A 13,328-nucleotide genomic window follows, 5' to 3' on the forward strand; every position below is an offset into this window, starting at 1 on the left:
TCTGCAGTTCATCGAGTGTCCACTTGAGGCTGGCTGCAGAAACACAGGAAACCACATAGACACCAATTCAAAGAAGATGATCTTTACAGCAGAAATAAACATGTTTACAGCCTGGTACAAAAATCGCTGGTTTCTACGTAGCTCATTTCTCTATCAGGACACACTGGGGGGTGAATTTTTTCTAATGCAACAGTTCAGAAGATATTAAGATTACCCAAATAAGGACATGACTGACTTGATTGACAGGCAGGAACACATAGCTGTTGGCTAGGAGGCTCAAACTCCACCTCTGTACCTCACACTAAGTTAGCTTGAGTCAAAACAGAGCTTCAGGAACAGATGGGTGATGTCACAGATTCTACAGCCATGATTTATACAGTCTATGGTTTACACTGTACTCATTATACTTTCTACAGAGATCCAACATGAATCTATCCTGAGCCTGTTGCAGCATTTAACGATTAACAGTGGTGAGAGAACAGGCAGAAACCCCGACTGTGTTGGGCTTGCAAGTGGGATAGAAGGAGATTTAGGAAGACAAGAAATTACTAAACTAAGCAGAGTAATGTAACCATGAAGGAATCCTCCCTCATTCAGGTCTAAGAGCAAAACACAGACCTGCTCATCTCAATGCAATACATGAGATAATGCTTCATCTTCAAATCAAGGTCTTTGATGATGTTGAATCTCAACCATCTGATCTCCGTTGTATTTGCTTGTGCAACCTGAGGACGTGCAACATGAGCCAGCATAATTTCAAACTTGTCCGCTCAGTAAAGAATAACCCTTTATGTAAACAGAGAGTGAAATCCTCACATGTTGGTTAAATGACTCTTATTGGTTTTTATATTTACTCTAATCCTTTATGTTTATTCTCATCCAGTCTCAGTAATTACGCACACGTCTCACCTAAGTCTCCTGAAACAACTTATGTCACAGGTCTGACTCTTCATCACATTAACTGGTATGAATCATGACCAAAATAACACAAGTAAGAGCCAGCTTGTTAAAGTACTTCATTAGGAATAAATCACAGCAATTTGACTATCTAGGCTCAGTAAATCCATCCTACCATATCATGTACGGGCAGAAAAGGCTCTGATTTAGCACACTTCTTCTTCCATCACATTGTGTTTGGAACAACGCAGACTTTAATGCTACTGGTGGTGACAAGTGTTGCATTAAATTTATGTGAAGGTGTCTCATAGACAAAGACAGCTTGTCTTTCTCCTTTTAACAATTTCTGTTTCCTGATTAACAGTCACATCATGTTTCTAAAGGTCACAACACTATCACTGAGAGGCACTTAGGCTAACCCTGTTGTTGTCTTCAAACCCACCCCTATCATCCTCAGGTGAGAAGCCATTCGAGTGCAAGCTGTGCCACCAGCGATCCAGGGACTACTCGGCCATGATCAAGCACCTGCGCACCCACAACGGCGCCTCGCCCTACCAATGCACCATCTGCCTGGAGTACTGCCCCAGCCTGTCAGCCATGCAGAAGCACATGAAAGGCCACAAGCCCGAAGACGTCCCTCCAGACTGGCGCATAGAGAAGACCTACCTGTACCTCTGCTACGTCTGAGGCCGGAGAGCGGATGAAAAGAGAAAGGTTACGGGTGAGGGAGGGGAAGGGTTTGAGAAGTAAAGGAGAAAGAAATTTAGCAAAGAGGGGAGAGGTGAAGAGTGTTGACGATCGAGGAATGTCAACGGCGAGAGACTCGAAAGCAAGAGGGTTTGTTTTCTCTTTTTTCTGTTCATGCAAAGGCGGCGACGACCGACTGACGGAGTGAAAAGGTGGTGATGATGGGACAAAAGTGCTAAGAAGAGGAAGACTTGGACATGGAGAGAGCCTCTCCACCATTGTTCGGATTCATCGGGTTATTCACTACATCTGCAACTGTGTTAAGTGTTTCAGGTCATTTTCATGCAGCGTCAGAAAGCAAGAAAGCTGCCAGAAAGTGACTTTGTGGATGCTGCTGCCAGGAAGGAGAATGCAGATTCTCAAGGGCTATCTTGAAAATATTCTCCCCATCAAAAACTGAACCTTTTACTTCTTCTCCAAACAGGAGGTTTGGGGTCTTTATAGTTCTACTTTAGTATTGGTTTGTTTACACAAAGCCCGTTCTGTTATAGTTTTTCAGATCACATGAAGAAAATGTGAAATTGAGCCTCAGTTCAGGCCCCTGAGTCCTCGTGATTTAACTTTACAATGTAAAAAAAACAAACTTCTGACTTTCAGAAGCCAAACGTTCTCCAAATGGCCACATCTATTTTTATTTTGGTTGTGATGAACCACAACCAAGAAATCTCAAAGAAGGATGGAGATTAATTTTCAGAATCTCACTAAGAAGCTGATCTTTAGAAATTCAGTGTAAGTTCCCCTTTATTTCTGTATCTGTTTTACAGCCTCTCGTCATTTCTACCCATACATAAGTCACATATCCTCCCAGTTTTCACACAGATCTGCCGGTCTTTACATGAGATCCTCCAGATCTCAGCCCCGGCAGTGAGATAGCCCCTGAGAATCAGCAGCCGAGTCAGTGTGCAGTAGATTACACAGTTGAACTGGATGAATGGGAGCACTATGATACTGCAAACCAAGCGTCTGTTTGGTTGTAAGGGGGGGATGATATCAGTGCTGCTTTTTTTGTTTGTTGGAAGTCTCCCCAGTTTCTCAGTAGTCTTCCTGGTTCTGCATCTCTGTCAGATGAGGGCTGGCGAAAGTCAAGTCACCACTGGCCGCTCACGGTTCTCTGCGGAGAACCAACGGCTAACAAGCGTCACTTTTTTCATCCTATATATTTTAAGCTCTGCATCGTAGTTTATCGTAGCTTGATTGCACAGGTAAAACGTGTCACGACAACAGTCTCTGTTTGATGTCTTCAAGTTATATCTCTTTTCATTACATCATTACTCACTATTACAGTACGCCACATTAAACCCAGCCTACTCAGCAATAGATTACTGGACTGCTTATATCCATGTACATTAACCTGATGACTATCGTTATCTCACACTAATAATGAACTACACAAACTGACACACAGACAGTAACACTCTGACTACAACAGACCTGTCCATTCACCACAGTGATGGAAGACTAAATGGGGAAATGGTAAATCGCTGCTTTCCGTGGGGAGTCCTGTGACTTCGACTGCTCATAGTGAATGTTGAAGACGTGTTGGGAATGCCTTAGCTGCACGCTTTCTGTCGAAGGGAGTGCGGCTGGTTGAAGACTGTTAAATGGCATAAAAAATATGAATGTGAAAGACTGTGAGCCGGGTTCATACTGGGCTGTGTAAGATCAGACAGGGTGCTGATGCTGCCTTTCACCTGAAGTCAACACCTGCATTTCACAAAACCAAGGAGGATGTAACTTTAAGAACGCTTTTAATCCACCAGCTTCACATGGTGGTTGTTTTCCACTCACATCAAGCTCAGGATGAGAAGATTTAAGACTCTTAAAATGTTGCTTTGTTCAAGGTTATAAATCAGTAAAAACAAAGTGTTACATTTTTTTATTTCACTGCTTTATTGCTCTGGACAAAAGTAAAAAGACATGTGAAACATCAAGCTGCAGTTAGAGAGTGGCTAGAGTTAGCTTACCTTTGGATGGAGTTTCTCAAAAAAGGTTGCAAAAAGTTGTTTGTTAATTTTAATTCTCATCTTTAAAAAATGTAGTCAAGCCTGGGAATAAGACCCTGGACTTCTCCTAAAGTTTCATGTTTAAAAATCACAGTGTAATGTTAGCTTGGAGGTTTTTGGATGCTAACATTAGCTGTGGTTTAACAGTAGCTAAACATGTTGTGTTCCTTAAAACATGACTGGATGTCTCCTTGAATTTGTGTTATCCATTTTCATTTGCTGATCAATCTGTGATTTGTCAAAATTCCTACTTTTCTCAGACCTGATACCCGAAAGACAGTCGGAGGGTGTTAGGACAGAGTGTTAGCTTCTCATCTTGGACGTAATGTCTGAGGAAAGCGGCTGCCATGTGAACATGGTGACTCAGTTTGGAAGATTCTCTCCATCCAGCATTAAGTGCTGTTGTCAAAAGCTAGCAGATATTAATATTTACAGAACCATTGTCATGTTGACAAAACCCTGAACAACACAAAACTCTGAATGTCAGACTTTCTGAACTCTCTGAAAAGCAGCATTAGCTCTGTTTCGCTTACACAGCCGCAGCTCTTCTGGGTGAACCTTGGGCTTTATTTAGCATCACTGCATCGTCACAGCGTTACCGGGATGATCACATATCCAAATGGCCGGTGGAAAAAGGGGGAAATCACTGTTAGGACGAGCCAGCAGCTCAGGGGGCGACCAGTAAGACGACAGAATAAATCAGCTCTTTCTCTGTGGTTTTGTCCCTGCGCTTCGTCTCTCGTCTCCTGTTGTTCTTTGTCGTCGTTGTTGTTGTTGTAATCGTTGTTGTTGTTGTTGTTGTTATTATTGACCTTGAGTTTGATCTCAACACATCGTACTTGAATTACCTCGTTTTGTGACCTCATGTTGCTTGTGTATTTTTTTAATTTTCCCTTTTCTTTCATTTGTACACTTTTATTTTGTTGATAAGTGTATGTTGGAAAAGATGCATTGCACAACATGATGAAGCAATGTGTGTGCAGAGAAAAATATAAGTGCCACGGTGAAGAGATTCTTTTTTTGTTCGTTTTTCTAATGCTGTGTATTTCTTTGTGCATTATTTGTTACCAAACTTGGTATTATTAACCCCGCTTGTTAATGAGCCGGAAGGTTTGGTCATGTATAAAAGCTACCTCTAAGTTGTTTTTCATTTTTGGCAAAAGCACATTTTTGTGTGTGTTTGTGTTTTGCATTATTTCATCATTGCTACTTCATCTCATGCTTTTTTTTTTTTTTTTTTTCAAAAGTTGATTTATGATTGTGTTTTTAAGCAAAGTGTATATAAAAGGGTAAGAGATAACAAACATAGAGGTTGATAGAATTGGAAAAGTCATTCAAATGGATGTTTATTCTTCTCTTATAGTCTCCCCCTGCACCTCCAACAACAGACGAGCAGAGAAAAAAAAAGCAATTTTGAAGCCTTAAGTGATGAGGAAGAGGGATGCGGCAGATAAGAGGAAGTACTATTGCTTTTTAAGAGGGTTTAAAAACAAGATTAAACTTGAAAATATGTGAATAGAAGTGTAGTTTTGTAATGTGAAAAAAGAAAGGTTCATCAAAAAGCGCTGAGCTGCCCAGTGACAGGTCATATTTGCAGTGATGCAGAGTGCGTTGGACAATTGGAACTGCAAGTGGTAATCAAAAAAGAAAAAAAGAAAACCAGAAGGTTGAAAATAGAGATTCTCTCGGTTGACCAGCTCTCTCGAGACACGAGCATATTCCTGAACAAGAGCCAACAGAGGCAATTTGATATATAAAAATTGTGATATTTTTGTATTCAGTGTCAGTCCTTTTTCCATTTGTGGAGGGTTACAGCAGGGCACAAATATTTGTATTTCTTTTATTTTTTACCTGTTTTATTTTCTCTCTCTGGGTGTGAATCATTTTTGCCTTGCTCCTCTTTGATATTGTTGGACAAAAAACGTGTGTGAACATATTGTAATAATAAGTGTTGCTTTCTGGATGTCAATTGCATTGTAGGTGAAGGACTAAATCTATCCGCCACAAGTTTTACGAGTGTGTGTGTGTGTATGTGACAAAGTTAAAAAATAACAGAAAAAAAAAGGTGATAAAATACGGGACGGCAGGGGGGCGCTGCCAAACCGACCAATTAGTACTTGTCATTCACAGTTTTTCAATCAAACTTGACTGTCAACATGTTTTTTGTTTTTGTATTTGAAAAAAAAAAAGAAGAAGGGATGGCATGTCCCGCGGTGTCTTGCCATTTTATTCTCAAACACTGTGAGCTGAGGGGCTTTTGCACCCTCGCATAATATCCACCCACTATAATATACCCAGACACACGGCTCAGTCTGAACCACCACAATGCAAACTGATCAGTCACAATGTTCCTATCATCGTCCTCTGAATGTTTTCTACTTTCTCGTGCGGGTGAAAGAGTGAGTCAAAGAGTGTGTTACTACGTGTGTGCAAATGTGTGTGTGCGCGCGTGTGTGTGTGTGTATTAGTGGAAAAATGCACTAATCAGATCAGATACAAAATAAAATGATATTCTATGCCACTTTTTTTCTCTATGTTGGAAAAAAATATATATATACATTGGCATCGTTATAGTTCTTCCCTCAGTGTTCCTCCGATGTTTCTGTACTATCTTTGTGCCTAAAATGGAATTTGTTCAACAAAAATATCCATCTATATCTGCTTAGTTTCTGTATTTTCAGAAGAAAATAAAAATGGTGTCTTCAGCACCCTAGGGATGTCATGACGCTCGAAAATGACCTGATTTTTCTTTTATTTTTAATCCTGGATGGAGCAGGGCTTTTTCTTCTTCAAGGACTGCAATAAACCCTCACTGCTACTGACATAGCAGAGGGATTCTGCATCTTTCTTTGGCCGTCCTCTGTGATTGGCACCCAAAAGCATTTATTTAGCGAGACAAAACAAGGCGTAGAAAAAAACTGGATTCCAGACCGGCTGCAGAGACAAAACCTGCTCCTTACATAGAAAAGTCTGCCCCAACGGTCAACGTAGATTCTATTTTTCTCCTGTTTGTCAGCAACAGGTTTGCTGATGTGAACTTTATATTGCTCTTCAAAAAAAATAGGATAAAGAAAACCTCCATTAGGGTGGCTTGGCACTAGGGAGTTCCCCTTTTGCTTTGTTTCTGTTTTTCATAAAGTCCTCTTCCCCCTTTTTTTTTTTTCTACTTTTGCATTCAGAAGGGGATGTAAAATTCGTCAGAGAGGATTCATGGCATCCCTGGAGCTGGCACTCTGTGTTTTGGTGTGGTGTTTCTAGAACAAAAGTAGCCATTTCATGCAGTGTTGCAATGCATGTGCCATCGAGGTCTAGACTAAAAACTGTTTGAGTAACAAAGCACCAAGACATTGTATTTTTTTATATTAGCACTGAGGACCAATTGCCCTGTCGGACCAAGCATAACAAAGCTTTTTATGTAACAAAGCTTTTCTCTCTGTCTTTCCCTGGCTTGTCTGTGCTACTTCTCTCCTCCATTGTTGTGACAGCACAAGTGCCAGTCGAGTTGCTCTGTATTAAGAAAATAGTGTTTTTATTATGATTTGAATTGTTATAGTTTTTGTCTACCTCAGCACCTAATCTTAGCCTAATCTTAGAAGGTGCCCAATTATTATTTTTTATTTTCTTTATTTTCGTTCTCTTATTGTTGTCGGTTGTGTAAGTTTTTGAAAATTTGCATTAGAGCTTTGCAAAGGTCCTTTGTCTTTTCCAGCGACAACGTGCTATTTTTGTTTTTCTCCGTGGCAGTACGTTTCCTGTTGAGCTGTGCCACCAATCTATAGCCACCGTCTGTTGATATAGAGGTTGTTCTTTTTTGTTTCTTTCCATGTAGAATCAGACACCTCTCTTTGTAACATTTCAGTGTTCTCTGATGGAGTGTGAAAAAAAATAAAAAGGAAAAATAAAAGATTTAATGCTGCAGGTTCTCTTCTCCATGTTGTCACTAAAGTCAATGTTGTGCCTTTGATAGTGAAAATATAAAGAATATTTCTTTTTCTACATCCTACTAACAGTAGATTGTTTTTGTAGTGGATATTTTTTGTATTTTTATTTATGAGTCTCATAATAAAAATCAAATCATGATGTTCAGTTGTATACTTTCAATCTGCGGTTAGAAAAAAATAAAAAAAATGGACTTCATGTTGTCTGTCTTAGCCCTCTTTCTGGCTCGCTATTTGTTTCCTGATTATGTTTTTAAAGAACAGAAACACTAAATAATGATCATCTTACTGACGTTTTAAGGTTTTAATAACATACAGAACTTCTGCTACAACTTCAAAACAGTACGTAAAGGTACAGTGTGTAGCGATGAGAATATTTAGCGGTCAGATTCTACATTGTGTACATCAGTAGTTTGTCTTTTCTGTACAGCTGTAGAAACATGGCACTGCAAGATGGCAGCCAGCTAGGAAGAAAACCTATTTCTTATGTGGATATAAAAGACTCATTCTAAGTTAACAAAGACAAAATGATTCTTATATTCAGGTGATTATACACTAATTCAAACATACTTATGAATACTATATCTACCAAGTTGGTTTACGAAATGCTGCTAAATACGACCCACTGCATCTTAAAGTTGACATATCACGCTTTTTTCATCAACATATATTGGTCTAAGAGGTCCCCAAAACATGTCTTTAAAGTTTATGCTCAAAAAAACACTTTGAAATCAGATTTTGGTCTGCCTGAAAAACCCTCTTCTTCATTCCTCATCAGAACACTCTGTTTTCTCTCTGACCACGCCCCCTCAGGAAGTGGATGAGCCCTCGGCTCTCCAGCACGTTGATCTAATGTTTACATGTTGGCTGAATATACACGGCTGCTCAGAGATCACGTTACTTCAACCCTCTGAATCTGATCCAGAATCTGATCCTGACGGAGAGGCGCCTGTAGCAGGACCTTTCTGAAGGATTGGTCACAGATTTAGTGTTTCTTGTTGTTTTATTTATCAGTATGTCGACGTGTGTCTTGGTACACAGCTACGAACATGTAGCTATGTGGCTATGCTAACTAGCGCTAGCACTTATCCATGATAAATAAAAATCATCCACTAGATCTTCAAATCTGCAGACGTGGGGAGTAAAACCGACCTCTGCCAGAAAGGCAGCAGGACCTTTCTGAAGGATTGGTCACAGATTTAGTGTTTCTTGTTGTTTTATTTGTCAGTATGTTGACGTGTGTCTTGGTACACAGCTACAGCTACAGCTACAGCTACAGCTACAGCTACAGCTACAGCTACAGCTACAGCTATGAACATGTAGCTATGTGGCTATGCTAATTAGCGCTAGTACTTATCCATGACAAATAAAAATCATCCACTAGATCTTCAAATCTGCAGACGTGGGGAGTAAAACTGACCTTTGTGTTTATTAAGACAGCCTACAACTAGCATGCCTCCCTCCTAAGCTCCTTGTTAGCACACATGTATGCAGGTAATGAAAAACGGAGGAGGGATTCAGTATTATTTTATACAGTCTATGGGCTGAACAAGCTCCGAGCTCTGACTCCGTGACAGACCGGATATTGTTGTTACGTAACAAAAACACTGAAGTCTGAAACGGCTCGTTTCACACACATTTACAGAAAGGTGGAGAAATCAGAACAGGGGCAGAATGGATTTTTATCATTCTCGGGGGGTTTGTAGACATGCCAGGGAAACATATTTCAGGTAGAGAACCATTAAAAAGTCCATTTTGCATGATATGTCACCTTTAAATAGTGGAATATATCGTATATATTTGCGTACTTAATCCACCAACAGCCTCAGTGGCATCACATTACTTAATTACATTAGTTTCTATTTACAGTCACCCCTGAAAACAAAGCTTATTAAACCTCTCTTATTGGATTTCTTTGTCTTAGTTAAATAAAAAAGATCAACACAAAGGTTTTAAATACATTTAATAAGTGTCCCCAGAACTTTCTGTTCATAAAGCACCTACTTATTATAAATATACAGAGGCTTTATGAAAAGAGTGACAATAGAACTAGTTTTGTCTACTCTTTACATTTAATACACGTAGACTAGTGATGTATCGGTCACAAACGATCCGGCTCTAAGAGTCAGCTCTTTGAAGTGATCGACGGGAGCCGGCTCCTGACTGGGAGACGTTTTTTTTTTAAACCCTGATGTGAAATTGTCATCAATCAGTGTGCTGTTACACAGTTGAAATATGTTCATTTTATTCCTGTTTTATTATAAGTTTCAGTTTGGTGTTGTCACTTTAAGAGTGACAGAAAGTGTGCCTCTAGTGGTTGGGTCACATGACCTGTGAACAGAAAGTAAAAGAGCATTAGAGAGCATGGTGGTGTTTTTTAATGGCAGTAGCAATCCAGGGACATCTGCCTGAACATTCTTGTTTTTGATAGCATCGTGGGTAAGTGTTCTTTGTACAATGTATATCTTTATTAGTAGCAGATTATTTTTGGGATTAACATATTTTATAGTGTGACACTGTGTTCCCTAGTTAATAGTAATAAATAAATACATAGATATATAAATAAGGTTACGTTAAAAGGATTTAATTTATTAGAGGTGATATATGTTTATTAACGCTGTATATATGTCAAAGCAACACTGATATTGTTTTCTGTACATTTTATAGTTTCACCCTTTTCTGAGGTACCAATAAACCTGTGGACAAGCAGACAACGTCTTCAGAGTCTTGGTGTAAAGAAAGAGTTTAGCTGTCTGTCAAGGTGTATACAGGACATATACTGAGGACAGAACAATCAGGGTCCTGCAAAAAAAAACCTGCAAAGGCACATTAGAACTGTCTGTGAAGGATCTCAGTCATCCAGGTCATGGACATTAGAACTGTTTATCAAGCGGCAACCTCCGGTCTAAAAATATGAGTCAATGCAGAAGTGTTAAAAACTTCAGTTCATGGAGGATCCGCTTGAAGCTGGCTCCAGAAGTCAGATACACATGAATGGGGAAAAGACGATGTTTACAGCATTAATAAACATGTTTACAGCCTGGTACAAAAGATGAGTGTAGTCTGGATAGCTCATTTCTTGATGTCCTCTCACTGTGAGGGGGGTGAATTTTTTTCTAACGCTGCAATTTCTAAGATATTGAGATTACTAGTCTTCCAATGAGAGGCACAGCTGACTGTGGGAACACTGCAGCTGTTGGCTAGGAGACTCAAAGCCCGCCTCTTTACGTCACACTGGCTCCACAGAAGCAATATGGCTGCCGCTGCCGATTGGTCTCAAAACAGCGTTCAGAAACAGATGGGTGACGTCATGGATACTACGTCCATATTTTATACAGTCTATGCTGTTTATCCATCAGTGCAACAAGTGAAGAATAAAGACAGTGAAGGGAACCTGCTGTTAATGAAGGTGTTTAAAAGATTATAAAATAATATACATACATCAGAGATTGGATCTTTTTGTCTAATTGTGATGGGTCTTGTTTTTGTACTTTATAACACATTTTTGTAGCACTCTGCTCCATGTTGAGTATATAAATAAAGCCTCATAAATAATACACATTTGATATAATACATTAATTTAAACAAGAAAAAATCTGAGGAGCCACTTGGGAGCGGAGCTAATGGGAGCTCTTTATAGTGAGCCGATCCAAAAGAACCAGCTCTTTAACCCTCCTGTTACCCTCAAATGTACTAACATATTTTATCCTTGGGGTCAAATGATTGTTACCCAGGTTTATGTGTCAGGTACTTTATGTTTCTTTGTTGACTATCTAAATAGTCAACAATATATATTTCAAGCATAAAAACAATTTAAAGCATTTAGAAGGACTTTATCTGTAAAACAGAACATCAAACTGCTGTGAGTTTGTCATGCTCTCGTTGGCCCTGCCTTACTTTTATGTTATCAAAACGTATGAAACAGGACACATCATTGAATGTCTTTAGAGACATGGTGGCTGGAAATATTCTTTCTCAACAATGTAAAGGTTGGTAGTTCGATCCCTGCTCCTGCAGCCACATGCGAAAGTGTCCTTGGTTATAGTGACCTCAAAATCATCCAAAACAACCAAAACAAATGTGTGTTAAATGTTGATATTTCTTATGTTATATACAGCTATAACAGCCTGGGGTCAAATTGACCCCAAGGAACACCGATTTGACTTTTTTTTTGACAGGAAATTGGAACATATCAAAATTTTTATTTTATGTTTCCCCAGTTGTCCCCATTAAATTCGGAAAGTCATGAAATATGAAGACAAAAAACTGATGTTAGTCATTCATTTAGAGACGTTAAACATTGAATGGGGTCCAATTGACCCCAAGGATAATAGGAGGGTTAAAAAGAGCCGGAATTCCCATCACTAACGTAGACTAGAACACCACTTAGGACAAACTTAGCACTTCTCTTTAAGTTTTAAAATGTATTCACCGCTCTGACTCTGAAGCTGGTTAGGTTGCAAAAACAAGCAGGGAGAAAAAACTGTTCGCACACTGATCTTCCATGGTCACCAAATGTCTTTTAATAATCAAGTGAAACAACAATCACAGAGAGAGTACAGATGGTCTTGAATCAAACTGAAAAGTTGTGGTTGTCTTTTTTGGTGTTAGAAGATTGCTCAAAGATGAATCCAAAGTCCAGTATGTGACAAATAAAGGGTGCATAAGGGCCTGTGTCCACTTGCAACCTCTTTTTTTGTCTCTCTAGCAGTGCCCATGACCTCTATTTCTCAGCAGTTCTGAGCACTTCTTGGCAGTTCATTCTGCTGCGAGGACAAAAGTTGTCCCACAGCATTATCTGTTACCTTAATAGTGACCGTTGAGTCTGTTTCCAATTATTCTATTTGCTCTGTTTGCTCTTACTCATTAACATTTCACCAAGAAAACATCAAATAATTGCCATAATTTGTGTCATAGCAGCTTAGACCTGAAAATGATACATTCAATAAAATGAGAGTGGTTTGTGTTTCCTCCATATGGACTTCAGTCATTGTTGACACAGTTGATATCAGAAGTCCCGTCTCTTCTTGTTTTTGATTGGTTGGTATTTGAGAGTGACATTAACAAGTAGAGGTGATCCAAAAGTTTAATTATTGAGAACTGAGAACACAGCAACAAAAAATCAGCTGATTCTGAGGGGGGGGGGGGGGTTTCATGCTTAGGACACTCAATCAATCAATCAATCTTTATTTGTATAGCGCCAAATCACAACAAACGTTATCTCAAGACTCTTTTACAAACAGAGCAGGTCTAGACCACTCTATGTCAAATTATGAACAGAGACCCAACACCAAGACAGGATAAGACTCAGTCTGACCCCACCTTAATCCATCATGAGCATTGCACATCGCAGTATTTAGCTAGTTACAGTGGAGAGGAAAAACTTCCTTTAACAGGCAGAAACCTCAGGCAGAACCAGACTCATGTTAGACAGCCATCATGCCTCGACTGAGTTGGGTCTGGAAAGACAGATAGAGGAGAGTAAGAGAGAGAGGTGATAGTGATGAGACGAGTCGTAGAAGCTGTTGCCGCTGGAGTCCAGCACGTCCGTATCAGCTGGAGTCCAAATCGTCCGCAGCAGGAGGACGTCTACGGCAGCTCAGAGGAATCTACGAGACAAGGGAGCTCAGGGACTCCAGAAAGGTCTATGGTTAGTAACTTTAATGGGACAGGGAGAGTTAAAGTAAGTGATGAGGGGGTTGGGGGGAAGAGGGTGAGCTAGGATCCCAGTGTGTCAGTGTGC

The 13,328-nt window shown here is 39.7% G+C and overlaps 1 protein-coding gene and 1 long non-coding RNA gene across 3 annotated transcripts in view; both read left to right on the forward strand.

Annotated features, from left to right (window-relative positions):
- zbtb16a (zinc finger and BTB domain containing 16a) overlaps positions 1 to 7,565 on the forward strand; it is a 202,113-nt gene extending 194,548 nt beyond the window's left edge. For both annotated transcript variants that reach the window (XM_034683747.1, XM_034683746.1), the window contains exon 7: positions 1,355 to 7,565. In XM_034683747.1, coding sequence (XP_034539638.1) covers positions 1,355 to 1,584 — 230 coding nt within the window. In that variant the 3' untranslated portion in view covers positions 1,585 to 7,565. The remainder of the gene's footprint in view (positions 1 to 1,354) is intronic.
- A 2,256-nt stretch (positions 7,566 to 9,821) lies between these two features.
- On the forward strand, positions 9,822 to 10,296 carry LOC117813211. Its single transcript, XR_004631363.1, has 2 exons — positions 9,822 to 10,024; positions 10,253 to 10,296. It is a non-coding gene; the product is annotated as an uncharacterized LOC117813211 (long non-coding RNA).
- The last annotated feature ends 3,032 nt before the right edge of the window (positions 10,297 to 13,328 follow it).

Source organism: Notolabrus celidotus, chromosome 5, assembly GCF_009762535.1.
Source record: "Notolabrus celidotus isolate fNotCel1 chromosome 5, fNotCel1.pri, whole genome shotgun sequence".
Classification (NCBI taxonomy): Eukaryota; Metazoa; Chordata; class Actinopteri; order Labriformes; family Labridae; genus Notolabrus; species Notolabrus celidotus.